At 40.6% G+C, this 21,139-nt stretch overlaps 1 protein-coding gene, 1 non-coding gene and 1 pseudogene across 3 annotated transcripts in view; 2 read left to right on the plus strand and 1 right to left on the minus strand.

Annotated features, from left to right (window-relative positions):
- Positions 1-21,139, plus strand: part of GGNBP2 (gametogenetin binding protein 2) — a 42,016-nt gene that overhangs the window by 4,773 nt on the left and 16,104 nt on the right. For both annotated transcript variants that reach the window (XM_066363201.1, XM_066363202.1), the window contains exons 3-6: positions 6,834-6,914; positions 9,030-9,283; positions 13,197-13,295; positions 15,920-16,033. In XM_066363201.1, coding sequence (XP_066219298.1) covers positions 6,834-6,914; positions 9,030-9,283; positions 13,197-13,295; positions 15,920-16,033 — 548 coding nt within the window. The remainder of the gene's footprint in view (positions 1-6,833; positions 6,915-9,029; positions 9,284-13,196; positions 13,296-15,919; positions 16,034-21,139) is intronic.
- TRNAT-UGU (transfer RNA threonine (anticodon UGU)) lies at positions 2,660-2,735 on the minus strand. The gene has a single exon. It is a non-coding gene; the product is annotated as a tRNA-Thr (tRNA).
- LOC136394121 (GTP-binding nuclear protein Ran-like) lies at positions 18,108-19,561 on the plus strand (annotated as a pseudogene).

Here is a 21,139-nt window from a genome sequence, read left to right on the forward strand (position 1 = left end):
TTAAAAAAACTATGAACAAATCCCTATGCACACTGCATATCTTATTTTAAAGTAAAAAAACAAAACGGGAACAAATACAATATTTAAAATAAAGAACCAAAGTAAATTTAAATCAACAAACTGACTAGTATTTCAATGGGAACTATGGGCCTGCTTTTGGCTAATGAGATGGTCAATGTGCTCCTCTCACTGACAACCAATGAAAGAGGTGCCCCTTCCGGAAGTGCGGCGGGGGTGGGGGGTTGGGGGTGGGATAAATGGCCAGGGGGCCGCATGTGGCCCGCAGGCCGTAGTTTGGGGACCCCTGCCTTAGTTGTTCATTGATTGCTTTCTCTTATGTGCCATGACCGTGGGCCTTCAGCTGACCGAGTAACCCCTTGCTTGAGCCAGTGACCTTGGGTCCAAGCTGGTGAGCTTTGCTCAAACCAGATAAGCCCTCGCTCAAGCTGGCGACCTCGGGGTCTCCAACCTAGGTCCTCGCATCCCAGTCTGACGCTGTATCCACTGCGCCATCGCCTGGTCAGGCTTTTTTCAACTCTTAATTAAATAATTTTACTAAAGGTGATGTTACAAATAGCTGTGGGGACAGAGAAGTAAAAATCAAGTGATAATTTATAATAAATACAGAATGTTGGTTAGAGCGTATGAGAATGCTATAAAAAACAGATTATTTGTGGTCAGGAGAAAACAGGACAGATATTTAAGAGTGAAAGTGGATAATGGGATCAATAAACTTTACAAAGCAATAATTGCAGGACAGTGGCTTTTTCTATTTTTGGGTAGTTAAGGAAAGACAACCTCATCCTGAAGCAAAACACTAATGATTTCTCTGTGAGACCACACTTGAAATAACTAGACATGACTGTTCCTTTAGGTACCTATAATCTGAAGATTAAGTCAAGGAAGTGTTTTTAAAGAACGGAGGGAAATAGTGCAGCTATCCTCTTTGTCTCCCTTTTTCCTATTTTTCTTGTCATCTCTCAATATTAAGCATATAGTGATTGGCCAGAAAACTGCAAGGTAAAAAAATCCATTGTTAAAATCTTTGAAAGGGCAAGGACAGAGTATTGTGAATGCAGAGTAAGTACAAGAGAAAATTTAGTATCATCTACACCAGTGAAACCTAGGAAAGACACAGTAATAGACCTGATTTTGACATCAATCAATACTAGTTAGGTGAAATTTTAACCATTGTTAATTATTTAAAAAGGATTTCTGCCTGACCAGTCAGTGGCGCAGTGGATGGAGCAGTTGCCTGGGATGTGGAGGACCCAGGTTCGAAACCCCGAGGTCGCCAGCTTGAGCACAGGCTCATCTGGTTTGAGCAAGGCTCGCCAGCTTGAGCCCAAGGTCTCTGGCTAGAGAGCAAGGGGTCACTCTGTCAGCTGTAGCCCCCTGGTCAAGGCATATATGAGAAATCAATCAATCAATGAACAACTAAGGAGCCGCAAGAAGAATTGATGCTTCTCATCTCTCTCCCTTCCTGTTGTCTGTCCCTGTCTGTCCCTCTCTCTGTCTTTTTAACACACACAAAAAATAAAAGGATTCCTAAAGCAGGCATTATTCATTATGTTTTTTATATATATAAATATTAAAATATGTCTATTTTTAAGGGTCAGCTAGCAGGTCTCAAGATGTTAGGTGTGTTCTTTGAATTCTGCTATAATTATGGAAACAATAAAATATAGTTCAGATAATAGTTCCTTATACCGTGTCAGAATATTGGGTTTCACCTATGAACTAGACTGGAGATACCTTGATTTGGTTAAATAAGGAATATGCTTTGAATAGTTCTTGAATTGATAGCTTTGACCTTAAGATAGTGTAGGTAATTATATTAATTTTTTTATGGCAGCCGTTGATAGGTGGTGAAATGGTATATATTTGTATCAAGCAAGTAAAGACACAGGTCAAGGTGTTAGTTGCTTAAATGATAGATTTGGAGTGATTGGGTGTTTTGTTGAGTTACATGTTTTATTTCATTTTTTATTTAAGATTTTATTTTAAAATTTATTTATTTATTTATTTTAGTCAGAGAAGAATGGGGGGAGGAGAGGAACATCAATCCATTCCTATATGTGCCCTGGCTGGGGATCGAACCGACAATCTCTGCGCTTAGGACCAGTGCTCCAACCAACAGAGCCATCCAGCCAGGGCAAGATTTTATTGATTTTTAGAGAGAAGAGATAAAGGCGGTGGGTCGGAGCGGAAAATAATCAGCTCTAGTTGATGCTTCTCAATATGTGCCTTGACCAGGCAAGGTTGGGGTTTCAAACCAGTGACTTCAGCATTTCAGCTGAATGCTTTATCCATTGCATCACCACAGGTCAGGTGGGAGTTATGTGGTTTTATTTGGTTTGTTTGTTTTTTGTTTTGTATTTTTCCAAAGTTAGAAGTGGGGATGCAGTCAGACAGACTCCCGCATGCTCTCGACCAGGATCCACCTGGCACGCCCACCAGGGGGTGATGCTCTGCCCATCTGGGGAGTTGCTCTGTCTCTGCTGGAGCCACTCTAGCGCCTGAGGCAGAGGCCATGGAGCCATCCTCAGTGCCCAGGCCAACTTTGCTCCAATGGAGCCTCGGCTGTGGGAAGGGAAGAGAGAGACAGAGAGGAAGGAGAGGGGGAAGGGTGGAGAAGCAGATGGGCGCTTCTCCTGTGTGCCCTGACCGAGGATTGAACCCGGGACTTCCACACACAGGGCCGAAGCTCTACCACTGAGCCAACCAGCCAGGGCCTGAGTTACGTGTTTTTAAAGTTTATCTTACACCTTTTTTTATGACTTGGCTGTTGAGTTTTTTTGTTTTAAACCATATGGTGATTCCAGAAAACAATGCGAGTTAGTATATATTAACTATATTTTTTCTTTTATCAGTTTTCATGAGCCAGGATTTTTTTTTTTTTTTTTTTTTTTTTTTTTTTACAGAGAGAGGGATAGAGACAGGGACAGACAGACAGGAACGGAGAGAGATGAGAAGCATCAATTATCAGTTTTTCGTTGCAACACCTTAGTTGTTAATTGATTGCTTTCTCATATGTGCCTTGACTGCGGGCCTTCAGCAGACCAAGTAACCCCTTGCTCGAGCCAGTGACCTTGGGTCCAAGCTGGTGAGCTTTTACTCAAGCCAGATAAGCCCGCACTCAAGCTGACGACCTCGGGGTCTCAAACCTGGGTCCTTCCACATTCCAGTCCAACGCTCTATCCACTGCGCCACTGCCCGGTCAGGCCAGTCTACTCAAATTTTTAAAAGAATATTTAATAATTCTGGTATTGGGTGTTCTTTTTTTTTGTTTGTTTTTAGTGCTTTTGCCTCAATTGGGTCTCTCTAAACCTAGCTTCACTCTCTGTGTAGGAGTCTGTGTGCCTTGTCATCTGTAAATAAAATTTGTTCTAGCACAGTATATTTGATACCTTTAACAATGTTTTAGTTAAGATATAAATGTGTTGCCTGACCAGGCGGTGACGCAGTGGATAGAGTGTCAGACTGGGATGCAGAGGACCCAGGTTCCAAACCTTGAGGTCGCCAGCTTGAGCAAGGGATCACTTGCTTTGCTGTAGCCACACGGTCAATGCACATATGAGAAAGCAGTAAGTGAACAACTAAGGTGCTGCAATGAAGAATTGATGCTTCTCATCTCTCTCCCTTCCTGTCTATCTGTCCCTCTGACTCTGTTTCTGTCAATAAATAAATAAGTTACTTTCATTGTCTTTTTTTTTACAGAGTCAGAGAGAGGGATAGACAGGAACAGACAGACAGGAACGGAGAGAGATGAGAAGCATCAATTATCAGTTTTTCGTTGCGACATCTTAGTTGTTCATTATTGCTTTCTCATATGTGCCTTGACCGCAGGCCTTCAGGAGACCGAGTAACCCCTTGCTCAAGCCGGTGACCTTGGGTCCATGCTGCTGAGCTTTTTGCTCAAGCCAGATGAGCCCACACTCAAGCCGGCAACCTCGGGGTCTCGAACCTGGGTCCTCTGCATCCCAGTCTGACTCTCTCCACTGTGCCACTGCTGGTCAGGCACTTTCATTGTCTTAAAGGCCACCTTTTTTTAATTGTTTTTTTTTTTAAGATTTTAAAATTTATTGAATTTTTACAGAGAGGAAAGCAAGAGGTGGGAGGATAAGAAATATCAACTCATAGCTGCTTCACTATTTATTTATTTATTAAGTGAGAGGAGGGGAGATAGACGAACTCCTCCTGCGTGTGCCATGACCAGAATTCATGTGTGGGGCCCCTCAGTGTGGGGTCAGTCCTTGAACCAATCAAGTTTTCCTCAATGCCTGAGACCAACAGAGCCATTGGCTGTGATAGGGGAAGAGGGAGAAGAAGAGATGCAGATGATTGCTTTTCATGTGTGCCCTGATTGGGGCTTGAACACGGGATGTCCCCACACTGGGCCTATGATCTATCCATCCATTGAGCCAACCAGCTAGACCCATGTTATTTTATTTTTAAAGTTTTTTTATCTATTTACTGAGGGAAAGGGGGAGAGAGGGAAGAAGAGAGGAACAAAGATCTGTCCCTGTATGTGCCCTGACCGGGGATTGAACCAGCAACCTATGTATTTCAGGATGATCTAACCAACTGAGCTATCTGGCCAGAGCTACTGAAGTTGTTCATTGATTGTTTGTTGTATGTGGCTTGACTAGGCAAGCCCGGAGTTTCAATCCAGTGACCTCAGTGCCCCATTGTGCCACCATAGACCAGGCTTTGTTTTTTTCCTTTTTTGGGGGGAAAGATTTTATTTATTCATTTTGGAGGGAAGAGGGGGGTGGTGATGCAAACTTCCATATGTGCCTTGACCAGGCAACCCTGGGTTTCTGAACTGGGTACATCAGCATTCCAGGTCGATGCTGTATTCACTGCACCACCACAGGTCAAGCTTCATATTTTTAACACTCTGAAATTGGGTTGCTTCTTTGATTTGATGATATCCTAGTTATAATAGTTCTTTTCTAGTGGTATGTAACTGTGGTACTTCTTAATATCTGTACGGTCACAGATCAGTAAAATCTGTTAATTATTCCCCATTATCTGATATCCTGAAACATCCTTAAGCTTTTTAATATTTCTTTTCCTCGGGTAGTGAATTTTGGTAATTGAATATATATCTGTATTTTTTTTATGATTTCAATTTGTGTTTAAATAGACCCAAGTGTCCCACCGAATTTATCTCCCCCCACCCCTTTACTCCCCCTCGGCCCCCCCATGCCCCCTTCCCCCCAATGCCTTCCCCCTTCCCTCCAGTATTTGCTGTCCTGTTCTCTATAATGCTGTGTTATGTATTTATAATTTCATTAATCTCTTTACCTTCTCTGATTCCATCCTCTCATCCCCTTTCCCTCTGACCACTTTCCCTCTGGTCCCTTTGATCTTGCCTCTGCCTCTATTCCTCTCCTCAGTTCACATTGTTCATTGGATTCCTCAAATGAGTGAGGTCATATGATATTTTTCTTTCTCTGCCTGGCTTATTTCACTTAGTATAATAGTTTCCAGGTTTATCCATGTTGTAGCGAAAGGTAAGATTTCTTCTTCATGGCCACATAGTATTCCATTGTGTATATGTACCACAGATTTTTAAACCACTCATCCACTGATGGACACTTGGGCTGTTTCCAGAACTTGGCTATTGTAAACAGTGCTACAGGCCCCTTAACATTTCTTGTAGCATTGGTTTGGTTGTAATGAATTTCTTGAGTTTGGTTTTTTTTTTTTTTGTCTGGGAAGCTTTTTATTTCTTCTTCAATTTTAAATGATAACCTTGCTGGATAGAGAAGTCTTGGTTGTAGGCTCTTGTTTTGTAGTACTTTGAATATTTCTTGCCATTCCCTTCTGGCCTCTAATGTTTCTATTGAGAAGTCAGATGTTATCCTTATGGGGGTTCCTCTGTAGGTGAGAGTATTATTTTTTATCATAATTAGAGCAAACATTTACTAAGTGCCTAGTATATTATTTTACATGTTTATAAGGCTGTATTACATATATTGTATATGTGGTCATTATAAAACTTACTAAATTTCATAGTTAAGAGAAATAACTAAAAATGTCAGGGTATTTAACATAAAATACAAGGTTATTTATTTAAATGCCATTATTGGCCACTGCAACAAGCACTTTTAAATATAATTTAATTCTTATACTCCACTATGTGAGAGAGATGAAAAATTATTATGTAATATCATTTTAAAAATGAGGAAGCTGAAAATCCAACAAGCTAAGTAGTTTGCCCAGAGTTATGACATAGATTATAAGTGACAGAACTGGGGTTTGAACTCATGACTGCTTGATTTTGGTATACTTGCTCCTAATGGCTATACTATTTCTGGCTTCTTTTTTTTTTTTATAGAGACAGAGAGAGTCAGAGAGAGGGATTGATAGGGACAGACAGACAGGAACTGAGAGAGATGAGAAGCATCAATCATTATTAGTTTTTCATTGCGACATAGTTGTTCATTGATTGCTTTCTCTTATGTGCCTTGACTGTGTGGCTACAGCAGATCAAGTAACCCCTTGCTCTAGCCAGAGACCTTGGGTCCAAGCTGGTGAGCTTTTGCTCAAACCAGATGAGCCCACGCTTAAGCTTGCAACCTCAAGGTCTCGAACCTGGGTCCTCTGCATCCCAGTCCGACGTTCTATCCACTGCGCCACCGCCTGGTCAGGATATTTCTGGCTTTAGAAACTTGTATAATATGGATTTTTTAACCCTCTTTGGCAGGACAGCAGTGGGGATCTGGCTTTGGGGATCTATTTCTATCCTAAGAGTTTGTAATATAGCCTGTAACTTGTGTTCAAAAATAAAATAATGGATTTTTATTCTTTTGCATATTAAGATGGTGATGGAATTTCCTGACAACGTATTAAATCTCGATGGGCATCAAAATAATGGTGCACAACTGAAGCAGTTCATTCAGGTAATAGTTTTAAAATCAATATTTTAAATTGTGTGTGTGTGTTTGAAGTATTAACTTTGTTTTACCTAGGGCTCTCTAGGTCTTAAGATTGTGCTGAATTTGTTTACTTTCATTACAGTGAAAGTATTTATGTACCTGTCATGTGAAAGCAATTTGGTTGTGGTCTGTTTTTATTTTACATGTGTATAAGGTTTTAATTTCACCAGGTCATCTCTGTTTTTTGAAGATATGGCTGACAACTTTTTAGTTTTCTTCTGTGGTAACTGTTTTATTCAAGTAAAAAAAATTAATCTTGTGTGATAAACTTACTGATTTTTATTTTATTCTTAGGCAGTATGGTACTTTATAGTACACTATATAATTAAGACAATGGAGGGTAAATTGTCACTTCAGAATTTTTTTTCAACTTTAAGAAAAATTCATTTGGGGTGTAATGTTACTTTCCCTTTGGTTTTTAGTAAAGCTGGAGGTGTTACTTATATAGCTCCACCCAGGTAGAAATTATTTTCTAGAATTTTGCCATATCTCTATAGCTGTGGTTCTCAGTCTTTTTTTACCTGGTCAAAACCAACAGATAACATTCATATGCACAGGCATACTAGTTACTCATTACAGGCTTCTACATAGGTAAGATAAGCATTGTTCTCCATGGGCATCAAAATAATGGTGTACAAATAAAGCAGTTCATTCAGGTAATTATTTTAAAATGCAATATATATACAATATATTTTATTCATGAGAGGAAGGGAGGCAAAGAGACAGACTCCACAGGCGTCCAGATCAGAGTCTACCCAGCAAGCCCACTAGGGCTTCTTCTTAGTGCCTGAGGTGGAGGCCATGGGGACATTCTCAGCACCCGGACCAACTCCAGTCGTGCTGTGGCTTCAGGAGGGGAAGAGAGAGAGACAAGTGTGGGGGGTGGGAGAAGCAGATTTGCAGTTCTCCTGTGTGCCGTGACCAGGAATCGAACCCGAGACATCCACACACTGGTTGATGCTCTACCACTGAGCCAACCAGCCAGGGCCTAAAACACAATGTTTTAAATTTGTGTGTGTGTGTGTGTGTTTTAAAGAGTTATTGAACATTTTAGCCCTAAGTATTAATTTTGTTTTACCTAAGACTCTCTAGGTCTTAAGGTTGTACTGAAATTGTTTTATTACAGTGAATATACTTAGGTACCTCTTATGTGAAAGAGATTTGATTGTGTTGTGTTATCATTTTAGATGTCTAGAACACACCTGTCCATACCTCCAGGTTGAGAATCAGTGTTCCATGATCACTGTCCTAACTTGACTCCTTTAGCTAAATAGTGTGTTGTTAAATGAGAAAAAATCATGGTAAAGCTGCATTGTGTCTTTATTCCTTTTTCTTTTTTTAAAAAAATTTAAGCAAGAGTACTAAACTTAATATTCATGAATAAGCACTGAATTTCCAGATGCAGGGCTTCTTTTTGCTCTGCTGGGAAGATCTTGAGCACAGCTTTTTTTTTTTTTTTTTCATTTTTCTGAAGCTGGAAACAGGGAGAGACAGTCAGACAGACTCCCGCATGCGCCTGACCCTGACCGGGATCCACCCGGCACGCCCACCATGGGGCGACGCTCTGCCCACCATGGGGCGACGCTCTGCCCACCAGGGGGCGATGCTCTGCCCATCCTGGGCGTCGCCATGTTGCGACCAGAGCCACTCTAGCGCCTGAGGCAGAGGCCACAGAGCCATCCCCAGCGCCCGGGCCATCTTTGCTCCAATGGAGTCTTGGCTGATGGGAGGAGAAGAGAGGGACAGAGAGGAAAGCGTGGCGGAGGGGTGGAGAAGCAAATGGGCGCTTCTCCTGTGTGCCCTGGCCGGGAATCGAACCCGGGTCCTCCGCACGCTAGGCCGACGCTCTACCGCTGAGCCAACCGGCCAGGGCTAGCACAGCTTTTATATATCCTGATTCTAGAACATGGGGGTTTGTACAGCAAACTCAGTATAGCACAGACCAGGCCAACTATTTGCCAGCTATGGCAGACCTTGCCCAGATTATACTTAATACACAAGGATAGGAACCAGAAATAGTAGTGAAAGAGTAATTTTATGTGTTCCTTAAGGACTCTCCTTTATTTTTCTTTCTCTCAGCGGCATAGTATGCTTAAGCAACAAGATCTAAGTATTGCGATGGTGGTGACATCACGTGAAGTCTTGAGTGCACTTTCTCAGCTGGTCCCATGTGTTGGTTGTCGTCGCAGTGTGGAGCGCCTTTTTTCCCAGCTTGTAGAGTCCGGAAATCCTGCTCTTGAACCCCTGACAATAGGGCCCAAGGGAGTCCTATCTGTAACTCGAAGCTGTATGACTGATGCAAGGAAGCTTTATACGTTATTTTATGTACATGGGTGAGTATAATCCATTAGGGAAAAAAGCAACAATGGTAGCTTTTATTTATTTTTTAATTGAATTTATTGGGACGACACTGGTTAACAAAATTGTACAGGTTTCAGGTGCACAATCCTACAACATATCTCCTGTACACCATATTGTGTGTTCACCTTCCCAAGTCAAGAAGTCAAGTTTCTGTCCACCATTTATCCCCCCTGTACCCTCTACCACATTCTACATGCTTTCCTAAATTTGGTTAGGGCACAGCTTGATTCCAAATTCAGTAATTTTACTGAGTAACTTATATGTGCCAGTGATTATAAAATTTCTCTTTTCCTGTGGGGAGAGGCAGGCCTTAAGCAAATACATCATTTGTCAGGAATTACAGAGAAAAATCAGTAAGGAAAATAGAAAATGAGTGGATAAAATTAATATGGAGGATGGTTAGGGAAGACCTCTAATAAAATAACATTGAATATAGATTTTTTTTTTTAAGATTTTATTTTTTGGTTTTAGAGAGAAGAGAGAAAGAAGGGGTGGGGAGGAGTGGGAATCATCAACTCAGAGTTGCTTCTTATGTGCCTTCACCAGACAGGCCTGCGGTTTTGAACTGATCACCTTGGCATTCCAAGTCGATGCTTTATTCCAGGGGTCCCCAAACTTTTTACACAGGGGGCCAGTTCACTGTCTCTCAGACCATTGGAGGGCTGGACTATCAAAAAAAACTATGAACAAATCCCTATGCACACTGCACATATCTTATTTTAAAGTAAAAAAAACAAAACGGGAATAAATACAATATTTAAAATAAAGAACAAGTAAATTTAAATCGACAAACTGACCAGTATTTCAATGGGAACTAGGGGCCTGCTTTTGGCTAATGAGATGGTCAGTGTCTGGTTCCATATTTGTCACTGCTAGCTGTAACAAGTGATATGATGCGCTTCTGGAGCCATGACGCGTGCGTCCCATGTCACTGGAAGTAGTACTGTACGTGAGCAACGCCGCTCACTGACCACCAATGAAAGAGGTGCCCCTTCTGGAAGTGCGGTGGGGGCCAGATAAATGGCCTCGGGCTGCATGCGGCCCGAGGGCTGTAGTTTGGGGACCCCTGCTTTATTCAATGTGCCACCACAGGTCAAATCTTATATAAACTTGAATGAAGTGAGTGAACCATGTACATATCTGGGGGAAGAAAAGGAGCAGCAAGTTTAAAAGGTTCAAATGGTTGGAGAGTTCCTGGCATATATGAAGAAGAGCAAGGAAGCCATTGTGGCTGGTGCCAGATGAATGAAAGGAACAGCAATAGGAGTAATAAAACCCAATTATATAGTGCCATCCTAAGGTAGTTTTCCCTCTCTTTCAATGAGATCAGAAGATTTCAGGCGTTTGTACAGGGTCTCACTTGAAGTTTGGCTTACTCTGACCTGTTGAGAATAAATGGGTGGATGAAGGGAAGACAATTGGACTGTTTTAATAACTATGTGAAAGAGAAAAGTATGGTAACTACGGAGGTAGTAATGAGAAATGTTTGGATCCTGGATACATTTTGAGGAATGAGTCAACAGGATTTTTGGATAGATTGGATATGGAGGAAGGCATCAAGGATGATTTTCAGATTTGAGGCCTAAAGATTAGGACAGATGATTTTCATTTACTGAGATGGATAAGACTGGGAGGAGCATTTTGCAGAGCTCACTTTTGGATGTGTAAGTTTGAGATACCAATTGGGCATCCAAATAGAGTTCAGAGTACTTTGACCTAGAGATGTAAATTTGTCATTAGCATACACACACAGACACACTCCGTAAAGTCATGGTGCACTTTTGACCGGTCACAGGAAAGCAACAAAAGACAACAGAAATGTGGAATCTGCACCAAATAAAAGGAAAACCCTCCCAGTTTCTGTTAGATGATGTGGCAGCATGTGTGCATGCGCAGATGATGACACAACACCGTGTATACAGCGGAGCAGCCCACAGCCATGCCAGTCGAGATGTGGATGGTACAGAGGAAAGTTCAGTGTGTTATGTGGCTCGCTAAATTCGAATCCTTGACCAAAGTGCAACGTGTGAATATCGGTGCGTTTATAACGAAGCGCCACCACATAGGAATAACATTACTCGGTGGGATAAGCAGTTGAAGGAAACCGGCAGTTTGGTGGAGAAACCCCGTTCTGATAGGCCATCAGTCAGTGACGAGTCTGTAAGAGGCTATACGGGATAGCTACCTAAGGAGCCCTGAAAAATCTGTGCGTGAGCCCACATCGAACTGCACTGAATAGGTATGAAACAGAGTTTTCCTTTTGGTGCAGATTTCACATTTCTGTCGTCTTTTGTTGCTTTCTTGTGACCGGTCAAAAGTGCACCATGACTTTACGGACACACAGTGTGTGTGTTTGTGTGTGTATGTATTTAGTATTTGAACTATAGAGTATTTAAACTACATATATAGTGCCTGACCTGTAGTGGCACAGTGGATAAAGCGTTGACCTGGAACACTGAGGGTCCTGGTTTGAAACCTTGGGTTTGCCTGGTCAAGGCACATATGGGAAGTGATGCTTCCTGCTCCTCCCCTCTTCTCTCTTTCTCTCCTCTCTCTAAAATGAATAAAGTCTTTAAAAAATAAACTACATATATAGTGTGTAAATATGTATGGTATGTGATATGTGTACACACACACACATATATAAAATTTAAACCTATGAGTTGAGATCATCATCAAAGAGTATATAAATAGGCCCTGGCCGGTTGGCTCAGCGGTAGAGCGTTGGCCTGGCGTGCGGGGGATCCGGGTTCGATTCCCGGCCAGGGCACATAGGAGAAGCGCCCATTTGCTTCTCCACCCCCCCCTCCTTCCTCTCTGTCTCTCTCTTCCCCTCCCGCAGCCAAGGCTCCATTGGAGCAAAGATGGCCCGGGCGCTGGGGATGGCTCCTTGGCCTCTGCCCCAGGCGCTAGAGTGGCTCTGGTCGCGGCAGAGCGATGCCCCGGAGGGGCAGAGCATCGCCCCCTGGTGGGCAGAGGTTCGCCCCTGGTGGGCGTGCCAGGTGGATCCCGGTCGGGTGCATGCGGGAGTCTGTCTGACTGTCTCTCCCCGTTTCCAGCTTCAGAAAAATACAAAAATACAAAAAAAAAAAAAGAGTACATAAATAGGAGAAGAGCAGAGAGGTCTGAAGACCATACCCTGCAGCTTTCCTATTTAGAGATCATGGTACAAACTTTGGATTTTTATTCTGCCTGAGAAGAAGCTTTTCGAGGTTTTAAACATAGAAATAATGTGATCTTTGTTTTGAAAAGATCACTGCAGCTGCTAACTGAAAGCCTTGGAATGTAGAGGCGAAGGATGGAAGCAAGAAGACATTTAGGAGGCCAGCTGTTAGTTGTCTAAGCTAGAGAGGAGAGTTGGGCATGGGTGGTCGTGGTAGAGGTGATGAGAAGTGATTTGATTCTGGATATATTTAAAAGTTAGATTTGACGGCATTCTTATTGGTTGGATATAGGGTGTGGATATTAACTATACATGTTTCTGTATTTGCATAAAATGTCTGTTGATGGCTCCTCATCAAGTATAGTGTATTTAGATAATGTTTGGATAAGGGAAGGTGGCTGAGGGTCAGGTAGCAGCAGTTGGTCATAAAACATTTGAGTACCAGGCACACTGCTAGATACAGTACAGATGCAAGAATGAGTGAGACCAGTGCAGTCTGGAGAAAAAAGTGTTGAATAGAGTAGGTCTCTTTTAACTTTTGACAGAGGATGGAATGGAAAGACTAGTTTACAGACTCTTTAGAGTTAGAAATTTGTTTGATAAGAAATTTTCAAAGTGATGTGTTTATAATACTTCTCACTAAAAGGCAGTAAATAGACATTTTGGAAATTTTAAAGAAAAATTAATGTTAATCAAACCATTAATGGTTTATTTTTAATTAGGTCCAAACTAAATGACATGATAGATGCTATTCCAAAAAGTAAAAAGAACAAGAGATGTCAGTTGCACTCCTTAGATACGCACAAACCAAAACCTTTGGGGTAAGTAGAATTGAACATCAAGATGCTTTGTCATTGTTAAGATTATAAATGTTGATTATAGTTAGTAAAAAGAAAAAATACTGCTATTTTCTTTTTTTAATTAGTTACAATGTAACAAAGATGAAAATATGTCTTATGTGTAGGCCTTTTTGATGTTATAGATGTTCTCCATATAGGTTTGATTTTTTTTTTAAAGTTTTCTTATATAAAATACATTTCAGAGGAAAGAGGTGGAGATGTTTGTGGAAATTTCGGTGGCTAGTATTAAGTTTTTCAAACTAGTGATATCATTCTTTGATTTATTTAATATTCATAACATTTTTCTTCTTAGTTCTAGGTCTTCCTAATAATTTACCAAGGATTAAAAAAAAAAAAAGCTTGAATCAGTTAACAATGCTTATTTGTGTAACTAATTTGCAGTTTTCTTCTTGGTTAAATGCTACAGTGCCCAGGGCTGCTTCTGCCCTCATCTCCTAGCACAGTATCACAGTTGTCTCCTATAAATTGCTTGGGGTTGTAAGATTTGCCGCATTTGTTTTGCTTATTTACCTTTTCTCTTACTGAAATATTTGAAAGCAAGTCTCGGGCATTGTGTAGTTTTACTCCTGCATATTGCCATATGTATCTCTAAATACATTGACATTTTTTTCCATAATGACAGTGCCAGTATAACACCTAACAAAGTGAACTGTAATAATCCAATATCCAGTTTATGGTCAGACTTTTTTCAACTGTCTCCAAAAAGTGTCTTTTTACATATTGATTTGTTAGAATCAGGATCTGATCAAGAACTACATATTACGTGATGTCTCAATGTGAGAGTATTCTGAACCCAGTGAAGTTCAACATAACCTAAAGTGGTTATCTAAGGATAATTGTTATTTCACATACCTGATTTAACAATATCTTTAGAGAATTCCTGACTTTGTGAATACAGAATTGAGAATGATTTTCTCATTAGACAAAAACTTGTAATGACCTGTTGGCTAGAGCTACAAAATAGTATAGTATGGTATAATAAAAAGCCTGCCTTCTGTTTTTTTGTTGTTGTGCATAATCTTCCTTGAGGAATTAAAAAGCAACAGGTACCCCAATATCTTACACATCTGTGCTCACCTTCTTTTAAATACCAGTTCTTTCACTTTTGCTCTGGATTCCATCTCCTTTCTTGTTCTCAGTGACTTCTCACCATTAGTTACCGACTTTTATTAAATTGACATACATACAGCTTTGTTCTCCTTTCAGCTTAAAAGAAACCTCCACATACTTCACATTCCTATTTAGGTACAGTCCCACCACATGGGATGCCAAATGTTTTTAGAAGGTTGTTTGCTGAATTGTGGAATAGAATAGTATGAATGGAATTAGTTGATTTTAAACATCTCCTAAAGTAGCTTCAGTTTTTCCCACATACCATATGGAGAGTAGACCAGGGAGTACAGTCTGCTTAACCAAGACTCCCTCTCTTGACCTGAACCCTTATGAGAAAGGAATAGGGAGCTGAATTATTTGTATGACCTATATGGTAGGCAGGGGTTTGAGAAATGCATATTTAGCTATATAGAATAGGTTAAGTAAAGATTCAGAGGTTTTTTTCATCTCAAACATCCAAGGTAATGAATTTCTAGGATTGTAGTGAGACCTGCAGAAGAACAGGCAGGAGCCAGTTCAGAATTATGAAAAATTAAGAAGAATATCATTGAATGGAATATAAACAATGCACACTGCAGTAAAGCAAAATGCACGACCAGCGCCACATTGAATCCTGTGGGGGAGGGAGAGTCTGGGAAGTTTTTAGTAAGTTTTTAAAAATTATTTGTATATTTATTGCTAATTTAGGCTGTGTAAAGTATTTGTCTTAGTATGCTATTTTTATTTTAGTAAATGTAAAAACTTATTTTCTATAATTAGATTGATCTGTGACTTTCTCAGCTACTTGTAAATGTGAAAGTACAGAAGAATTTTGTTGCCATGGACTAGCTATAAAATTGCATTGAGTAGATCAAAATTTGTTATAATTTTCAATATGTGGAATACTGATCCATGTCTGTAGCTGAAAATATAAATTTTTTCTAGCCCTTTTGACTTTAAAACATTCTAAGTACATTTGCTCATAAAATGCTTAGTATATTAACCAGTTGCTATCTTGATAAATATGAATATTGTTAAGTTGTATCAGGTAAACTTAATAGTTGAGCTGAAGTTTTTATATAAGGATATGAGCACATGTTTAAGTAACATTTTAATATGGTTAAAATAAATAAAATGAATATGTAATTATATATACAGATTTATAAACTTATCCTAATATTCTAATGTATTAAAGATTTCATGATTTAATATAGACTTGTAGTAATTATTCCTTCAGATAACCTCAGTGTCACTAAGCTTTGTACTATACTGTACTGCAGTGAAGGGAGCAGTAGCAGTGTCAGTTCAGAGAAGTTAAGTACAGATAAGAGAAGTAGTGAAGACCACAGGAAGGACAGCAAGTGTAGGATCATTTTGCATTATGGACCTTTCCAGGGAACACCCAGGTAAAATCAAGTAATTCTTTACTCTGCCTTTTAAAATGTTTATACTCCTACATATTTCTTCTTACTAATATTCCTTTCTTTCTACAGAGGTTGTTGGATGGACGTATGGGAACTAATGTCCCAAGAATGCAGGGATGAAGTAGTTTTAATTGACTCTAGTTGTCTTTTAGAAACACTAGAAACATACCTGCGAAAACACAGGTAAGTGTAAAAGTCATCACTGTGGTTGAAAGGTGTCTTAGCTATCTGTCATCCAGAGTAACCTGTCACTGACATATAATAGTACTTCAGCCTTTCCATTAGTACCTGGCTCTAGGTGGAGCTTAATGTAAAAATAGGCAGTTTCTTTATGGGATGATTCTCAGTGTTGGCCTTTGTGTTGAGCCAGCACTGCTTTTTAAAATAATTTTTATCTGTTGGTTCCATATCAGCCTTTCAAGAAACAACAGGATGACTGAATTTTTTTTTATAAATAAATTTTTTATTTCTTTTTTTAAATTTTTAAAATTCATTTTAGAGAGGAGAGAGAAAGGGAGAGAGAGAAACAGAGAGGGAGAGAGAGAGGAGAGAGAGACAGAGAGAGAAGGTGGGGAGGAACTGGAAGCATCAACTCCCATATGTGCCTTGACCAGGTAAGCCCAGGGTTTCGAACCGGCGACCTCAGCAGGTCGATGCTTTATCCACTGCGCCACCACAGGTCAGGCAGGATGACTGAATTGATTAAAGTGTATTTGATTTTGGAAACTCTATTACTCTTTATTTTTATGATAGAAGAATTTCATGATGTCATTTTCAAAATTAAAGTGAAATTAGCAGCTCTTACTTAGTAATATTTTGAATTTTTTTTCTATATAGTAACATTTTTTCTATAATTTTTTAGTCAAAACCTAAAAGTAGAGTTGGAATTTGTGTGCTTTACTATAAAAGTAATTTCAGATTATTTTTTAGAATACTACTTTACAAAGGAATTTTCTAAGTGTCATTATCATTTGGAAATTGGTAGATAGGAAAGAGTGCATAGAAAAGGAAACTGGTAAGGGAGCCATCAAGAGAGGGCGATCTTGGGAGGAGTTGTTCTGTTTTAATATAAATTTGTCACATGTTGGGTTTTTGGTTGTGTATTCTTTGACCTTGAGGAAAATAGACACAATTACTTGGGGTACACGTCTAGAAATAACACACATGAATGATGAAAACTAGCATTATGAAGACTGGTGTATATTTGGCAGTAAGCCTAATGACTTAAGCCTGCATACTAAGTTGTTGTTTTTCTCTTTCTTTTTTCTTTTTATGGTGAAAGGAGGGGAAATAGTGAGGCAGACTCACACATATGCCAGACTAGGATCCACATGGCAACCCTGTTTGGGGCTGATGCTCTGATGTTTGAGTATCAAGCTATTTTTAGCACCTGAGGCTGATGCGCTACATACTGTGGAGCTATCCTCAGTGCCCTGGGTCTCACTTGAACCAATTGAGCCACTGGCTGTGGGAGGGGAAGAAGGAGAGGCTGGGGAGAAGCAGATGGTCACTTCTCCTGTGTGCCCTGACTGGGAGGGAATCAAACCCAGGATATCCATAGTTCAGCTCGATGCTCTGAGCCACTGGCCAGGGCCGTGTTCTTCTTTTTTTCAATTACAAAGTTTATTTGCTTTTTTTGGTTGGTGATACCCAAGAGAGCAGAGAATGTTTCGATTATTTGGAGTCTGTTTAAACATTCCTACCTTTCCATATGAATTGATTCTTATATTCACTTTAAATTGGTCCATCAAAAGGTAGCATTTTTTGGGATGAAAAGTTACTAGTTATCAGAGCTAATATTTTGAAGTTTGCTATAAAGGTTGTAGATACCTCAAGTGTTTGGGGGCTATATATATATAAAATTTTTATTTTTTTAGCAGGAGAGATTGGGAGAGACAGGAAGGGGAGAGAGATGAGACGCATCAACTCATTGTCGTGTCACTTTGTTTATTCATTGATTGCTTCTTCCGCGTGCCTTGATGGGGGGAGGGACAGAGCTCAAGCTGTGCTAATGACCCCTTGTTCAAGCCAATGACCATGGGATCATGTCTGTAACTCTACACACAAGCTGGTGAACCTGTGCTCCCAACTGGATGAGTCCACCCTCAAGCCGTTGACCTTGGGGTTTTGAACCTAGAACCTTAGCATCCCAGGTTGACACTATCAGTCAGACTAGAGGGCAATATTTTATATTTATTTATAAGAAGGTGAGGTTCAGCCCTGGCCAGTTGACTCAGTGGTAGAGCATTGGCCCGGCATGTGGAAGTCACAGGTTTGATTATTGGTTAGGGCACAGGAGAAGCGACTATCTTCTTCTCCATGCTCCCTCCCCTCCTGCAGCCATGGCTTGATTGGAGTGAGTTGGCCCCTGCGCTGAGGATGGCTCAGTGGCCTTGCCTCAGACTAAGAAAATGGCTCAGTTGCAGAGCAACAGCCCCAGTGAGCAGAGCATCACCCCCTAGTGGACTTGCTGGGTGGGTCCCGGTCCGGACGCATGTGGGAGTCTGTCTTTCTGCCTCCCCTCCTCTCACAAAAATTTGAAAAAACGTAAGAAAAAAAAATAAAGGTGAAGTTCATTTTATAAGTATCTTAAAGGTGGGGTGAAGTACGATTAAGAAAGAGTAAACCTGACCAGGCGGTGGCGCAGTGGATAGGGCATCGGACAGGGATGTGGAGGACCCAGATTCGAGATCCCGAGGTCGCCAGCTTGAGTGTGGGCTCATCTGGTTTGAGCAAGGCTCACCAGCTTGAGCCCAAGGTCGCTGGCTCGAGCAAGGGGTCACTCGGTCTGCTGAAGGCCCACCGTCAAGGCACATAAGAGAAATCAATCAATGAACAACTAAGGAACTGCAACGAAGAATTGATGTTTCTCATCTCTCTCCCTTCCTGTCTGTCTGTCCCTATCTGTCCCTCTCTCTGATTCTCTGTCTCTCCCACACACATACACACAAAAAAGAAAGTAAGATGGCTTTGGAGTCCAATGGTCTTGGGGAAACTTCTGGAAGTAACAGCATGGCTGTCAAGAACACCAGGTTTAGTTCAGACTTGTATTGGTTGGTGATGATGGGCCTGGGAAAACTACATTTGTGAAATGTCACCTGACTGGTGAATTTGAGAATTGTTTGGCCATCTTGGGTGCTGAGGTCCATCCTCTCGTGTTCTACACCAACAGAGAACCTAGTCAGTGTGTAGGATACAACTAGCCAGGAGAAGATCAGTAGACTGAGAGACAGCTATTGCATCCAAGCCCAGTGTGCCATTATAATGTTGATGTAACTTCGAGTTACTTAGAAGAATGTGCCCAACTGGTATAGAGATATGATACAAGTGAGTGAAAACATCCACCTTTTGATGTGTGGCAACAAAGGTTATTAAGGACAGGAAAGTTGAGGCAAAATCAGTTGTCTTCCATTGAAAGAAGAGTCTTCAGAGGTAACTACGTTTCTATCAAAAGTATCTACAAAATTGAAAAGACTTTCCTCTGGCTTGCTAAAAAACTGACTGGAGCCCCTAACTTGGTGTTTGGTGCCATGCCTGCTCTTGCCTCACTGGCGGTTGTCATGGCCCCAGCTTTGGCAGCACAGTATGAACACGAACTAGAGGTTGCTCAGACTACCAGTTTCCTGGATGAGGATGATGACCTGTGAGCAAGGAAAGCTGGAGCCCAGCGTCAGAAGTCCTGTTTTATAGGCGACTGTCTTGTGATGTCAGTGGTGCAGTGTGTTTGCCACTTTATTATATAGTTAAGAGGAACAAGTGGTTGACTTTTGGCATGCTGAAGAAGACTGGGCTTCATCAATGTGACAATTAAAAAAATACCTTCATTTTGGGAACTATTTAGCTGTTTTGGAATGCCGTTGTTTCTTATAGAGTTTCAAATATAAGACTTCTGTAGTCACATCACAATATTCCATGGTGAAACCTTGTTTGTTACTGTCATTCCCACTCATTTTTGTGTAGAATCAGAATAAAGTTGTATTGCAAATATCAAAAGAGGCCCTGGTCAGTTGTCTCAGTGGTAGAGCGTTAGCCCAGTGTGTGGAAGTCATGGGTACAATTTCCGGTCAGGGCACACAGGAGAAGTGACCATCTGCTTCTCCGCTCCCCCTCCCCCTTTTTCTCTCTCTTTTCCTCTCTCTCTTCCCTTCCCACAGCCATGTCTCAAACTAATTCAAGTTGTGTTGGCCCTGGGCACTGAGGATGGCACTGTGGAGCATCTGCCTGAAGCACTGAAAATGGCTGGGTTGCAAGGTTGGGCCCCAGGCGGTGGTCTGTCTCTTTATCTCTTCTCCTCTCACTTAAAAAAAAAGAGAGAGTATATTGAATCTGGGTTCTGCAGTAAGTTATTTGCCTTTTCTGTGCCTCATTTCTTTTTTCCAAGACAAAACTAATGATAGTGCTGGTCTTAGAGGACTTATTTATTGTAGGATTAATTTATTATGGGGATTGGTGACAACATAGTAAGGCCTACTTATAACACTATCTGGCACACAGTAAGCACGTGAGTGAACATTTGCATGCCAGAGTTGCAAGTTCTTGTTATTCCTATGTATCTAGTTCTTGTTTTAGGTACAGTTTGAGTTTTTTATGTATAGTCAGTTAAAAAATGATTTTTAAATGTCTAGATAATGTATCTTTTGGCATCTCTACCTTTGTTAGTGGACTTTTGAGCACTTAGTAATAAAAATTTGCCAACACTATTTAGCCAATTAAGTATTAATGGTAGTTTATTACTGTATTAGAAATGAAGTATTAGGAAGCTATGAAATCTCTGCCTTAAAAAGTTTTTAAAGTTTGTGAGCAAGCTTACTTTTTTTTCTTCATTGATTTGAGGGTGGGAAAGAGAGAGAGAGAAGTATCAACTCCTTGTTCTACTGAGTTCCATTTAGTTGTGCATTCTTGATTGCTGCTTGTACATGCCCTGACTGGGGGATCGACCCTGCAACCTCTGTGTGCTGGGACAATGCTCTTACTTCTTTCTGGCCAGGATCACAAGGTTACTTTTGAAACAAGAAAAGTCACTTTCAATATTTTTAAATTGTACTTACTGATTTTTTTAAGAGAGAGAGTGAAACTGATTTGTTGTTCTACTTATTGATGCATTCATTGGTTGATTCTTCTATGTGCCCGTACTGGGAATCAAACCTGCAGTCTTCTTTTGTGTGTGTGACAGAGACAGAGAGGAACAGATAGGGACAGACAGACAGGAATGGAGAGAAATGAGAAGCAACTCTTTATTGCAGCTCTTTAGTTTATTTTTTATTTATTTTTTTCAATTTTATTTATTCA

This window comes from Saccopteryx leptura, chromosome 2 (assembly GCF_036850995.1).
Source record: "Saccopteryx leptura isolate mSacLep1 chromosome 2, mSacLep1_pri_phased_curated, whole genome shotgun sequence".
Classification (NCBI taxonomy): Eukaryota; Metazoa; Chordata; class Mammalia; order Chiroptera; family Emballonuridae; genus Saccopteryx; species Saccopteryx leptura.